The following is a 2,358-nucleotide window of genomic DNA, read 5'->3' as shown; positions in this document are numbered from 1 at the left end:
ACAATTGTTCAAAATAAGATTAAGGCCATTTGGAAGCAAAAGATGATATTGTCCTATGGCTTTGACAGCTACTCGATTGCCATTGCCAACATGAAGTTCCAAATTGCCATCTCTTAGTTATCTAACATTCTTTAGTCCCTGCAAATCGTTTCAGATGTTAGTACTGTTGGATTAGTGTCTAAGTCCATAACTATTTTGGTATGTAATTGACCCGATTATGAGCATGGTCCTTTTGGGTTGCCTTCACCATAGCAATATGTAGGATGAATTAAGGTGAGAAAGGTTTAATTATGATTTATTAATATATTATAAGAATAATATATTAAAGGAGAAATCATATAGTTTAATTAATATTAGTCAAGAATTAATTAAGAATTAATTTTGTGGCTAAAAGAGATTAATCAAATTAAGGGGACTGATATTGTAATTATAAGATAGTTACAAAGTTGGGCTTAGGATCCATTAGATGGCAATGGACGAATTCTGTATGGAGGACCATAAAGAAATCGTCCAAGGGCCTTCTGGAATGGTCCATTGGACTGCTTAGGGCTTAAGCAGTCAGATTAGGGTTTCCTATTTGCAAACCCTAATGGCCTACATGTATATATAGGACCCCTATGCCCCAAAAACGTGTACAAGTGTTCCTCTAGGGTTTCCAGCCGTTTTTGGTGCATCCTCTCTCCTCCCTCTTCATCCAAGTTGCTTAGTGGTGTTTGTGACTCCATTAGAGGTGCAGGATTTGAGGCACTAAGCTTTCTAAAGCCAATCAAAGCAAGGATTGATTGTTATTGCTATATAACAATCAAAGGTAATTACTAAACCCTTATTTCAGTTCTTATTTGATAGATCTAGGGTTTGTAAGTCTTGGATTCATTGGATGTACAATAGAGAAACCTAGATCCAAGCATTAGGGTTTGTATGAGCACATAGGATTGTTCTTATGCATAAAACCCATCAAGTACCACTTCCAGTATCGAATACCCAAGAATTGGTACGGAATGCATGTAATTCAATCACATATATACCTGAGGTGCTAAACTGGTTGGCCTTGATCTTCTTAAGTTCCTCTAGGTATTTGTGACAGTTATGCTTCCAGTGTCCCTTTTCATTGCAGTGAAAGCAATCAGCGTCAGTAGTAGGCTTTGGTTTAGGAGTTGGGTTAGTAGAAGTAGGCTTTCCTTTACCCTTTCCACCTCCCTTGCCTTTCTTGGCAGCTTTGCCTTTTTTTTCTTAGAGATTTGACCCTCACGGATCATCAACACTGGATTGTTCCCAGATTTCTTGATGTTTGCCTCAGCATTTTTGAGCATGTAATGAAGCTCATTGATGGTCCTCTCCCATTCATTCATTGTGAAGTTCATCACAAATTGGTTGAATGACTTAGGCAATGAGGCTAGGATCACATCGGTCGCTAGCTCATCCCCAAATGGGAATCCGAGGCGTGCAAGTTGCTCAACATAAGCTTTCATTTTGAGTACATGTGTACCCACATAAGATCCCTCGGCCATCTCGCAACCAATGAAAGCATTCAAGGTCTCAAACCTCTCTTGCTTAGCCTGAATTTGAAACTTGACTCTCAATTTTTCAATCATTTCAAATGCTTCATGAAACTCAAAAGTTTTTTGAAGTTCAGGAGTCATAGTTGCAAGCATGATGCAAGCCGCTTCGGTCGAATCATTCACACGTTTCGCCCGAGCATCTTTCGATGCTTTGGGAGCATTAGCTGGGAGCTCTCTTGGGATAGGTTCATCAAGGACATAGTCTTTTTTCTCATGCTTGAGGACAATTCTCAATTGTCTGAACCAATCAAGAAAGTTGGGTCCACTTAGTTTTTCTTTTTTGATGATGGATCGGATGGTGAGTGATGAGGTGGTTACAGTTGGGGTAGTCATCTACAAAATAATAAGATTCATTTTAATATCTTCGATATGAATTCTTTTAAAAAATAATTACCCTTCAAATTAAATTTTGAAAAGCTAAGATCCACATCACCCAAAATTACTTGAGGAGGCGACCCACTACTCAAGTGATTTTGTTGATCGGTAGGTTACGATAACCAATTACAACTTTTATGTAATTCTTAGATTTATGGGATCCAAAAACATTACTTTGTTTTTATATGACAAGTTCATCCCATATATGCCTCAAAATTCTTATGCTTAGGTGACATTTATCACATAAGAAATTGATCAAATCATCCATTTAAAAAACCATGTGAGTTTTATTTCACAAATGGTTAGGTGACCTTTATCCCATAAGCAAATAGAAAAACATCTTGACTATTTTGACAATTCAAATGAATAAGGTGACCCTAAAATCCACATGAACTGCACAAAAATCCCAAGTGAATTTTAAATG

The 2,358-nt window shown here is 37.4% G+C and overlaps 1 protein-coding gene across 1 annotated transcript; it reads right to left on the bottom strand.

Annotated features, from left to right (window-relative positions):
- Nucleotides 1-1,067: 1,067 nt before the first annotated feature.
- Nucleotides 1,068-1,892, bottom strand: LOC145130651 (uncharacterized). The gene has a single exon (XM_079065422.1). It carries the CDS (start codon nt 1,890-1,892, stop codon nt 1,068-1,070), a length of 825 nt encoding a protein of 274 aa, XP_078921548.1.
- Nucleotides 1,893-2,358: the final 466 nt, after the last annotated feature.

This window comes from Lactuca virosa, chromosome 8, assembly GCF_052849685.1.
Source record: "Lactuca virosa cultivar CGN04683 chromosome 8, Lactuca_virosa_CGN04683_v6, whole genome shotgun sequence".
Lineage (NCBI taxonomy): Eukaryota > Viridiplantae > Streptophyta > Magnoliopsida > Asterales > Asteraceae > Lactuca > Lactuca virosa.
Note: the sequence above shows the minus strand (reverse complement) of the source record. Positions and strands in the feature narration are given on the sequence as shown.

Bases quoted from the DNA above. Each gene is read 5' to 3' on its own strand.
- LOC145130651 (XM_079065422.1), bottom strand. From the start codon at position 1,892: ATGACTACCCCAACTGTAACCACCTCATCACTCACCATCCGATCCATC.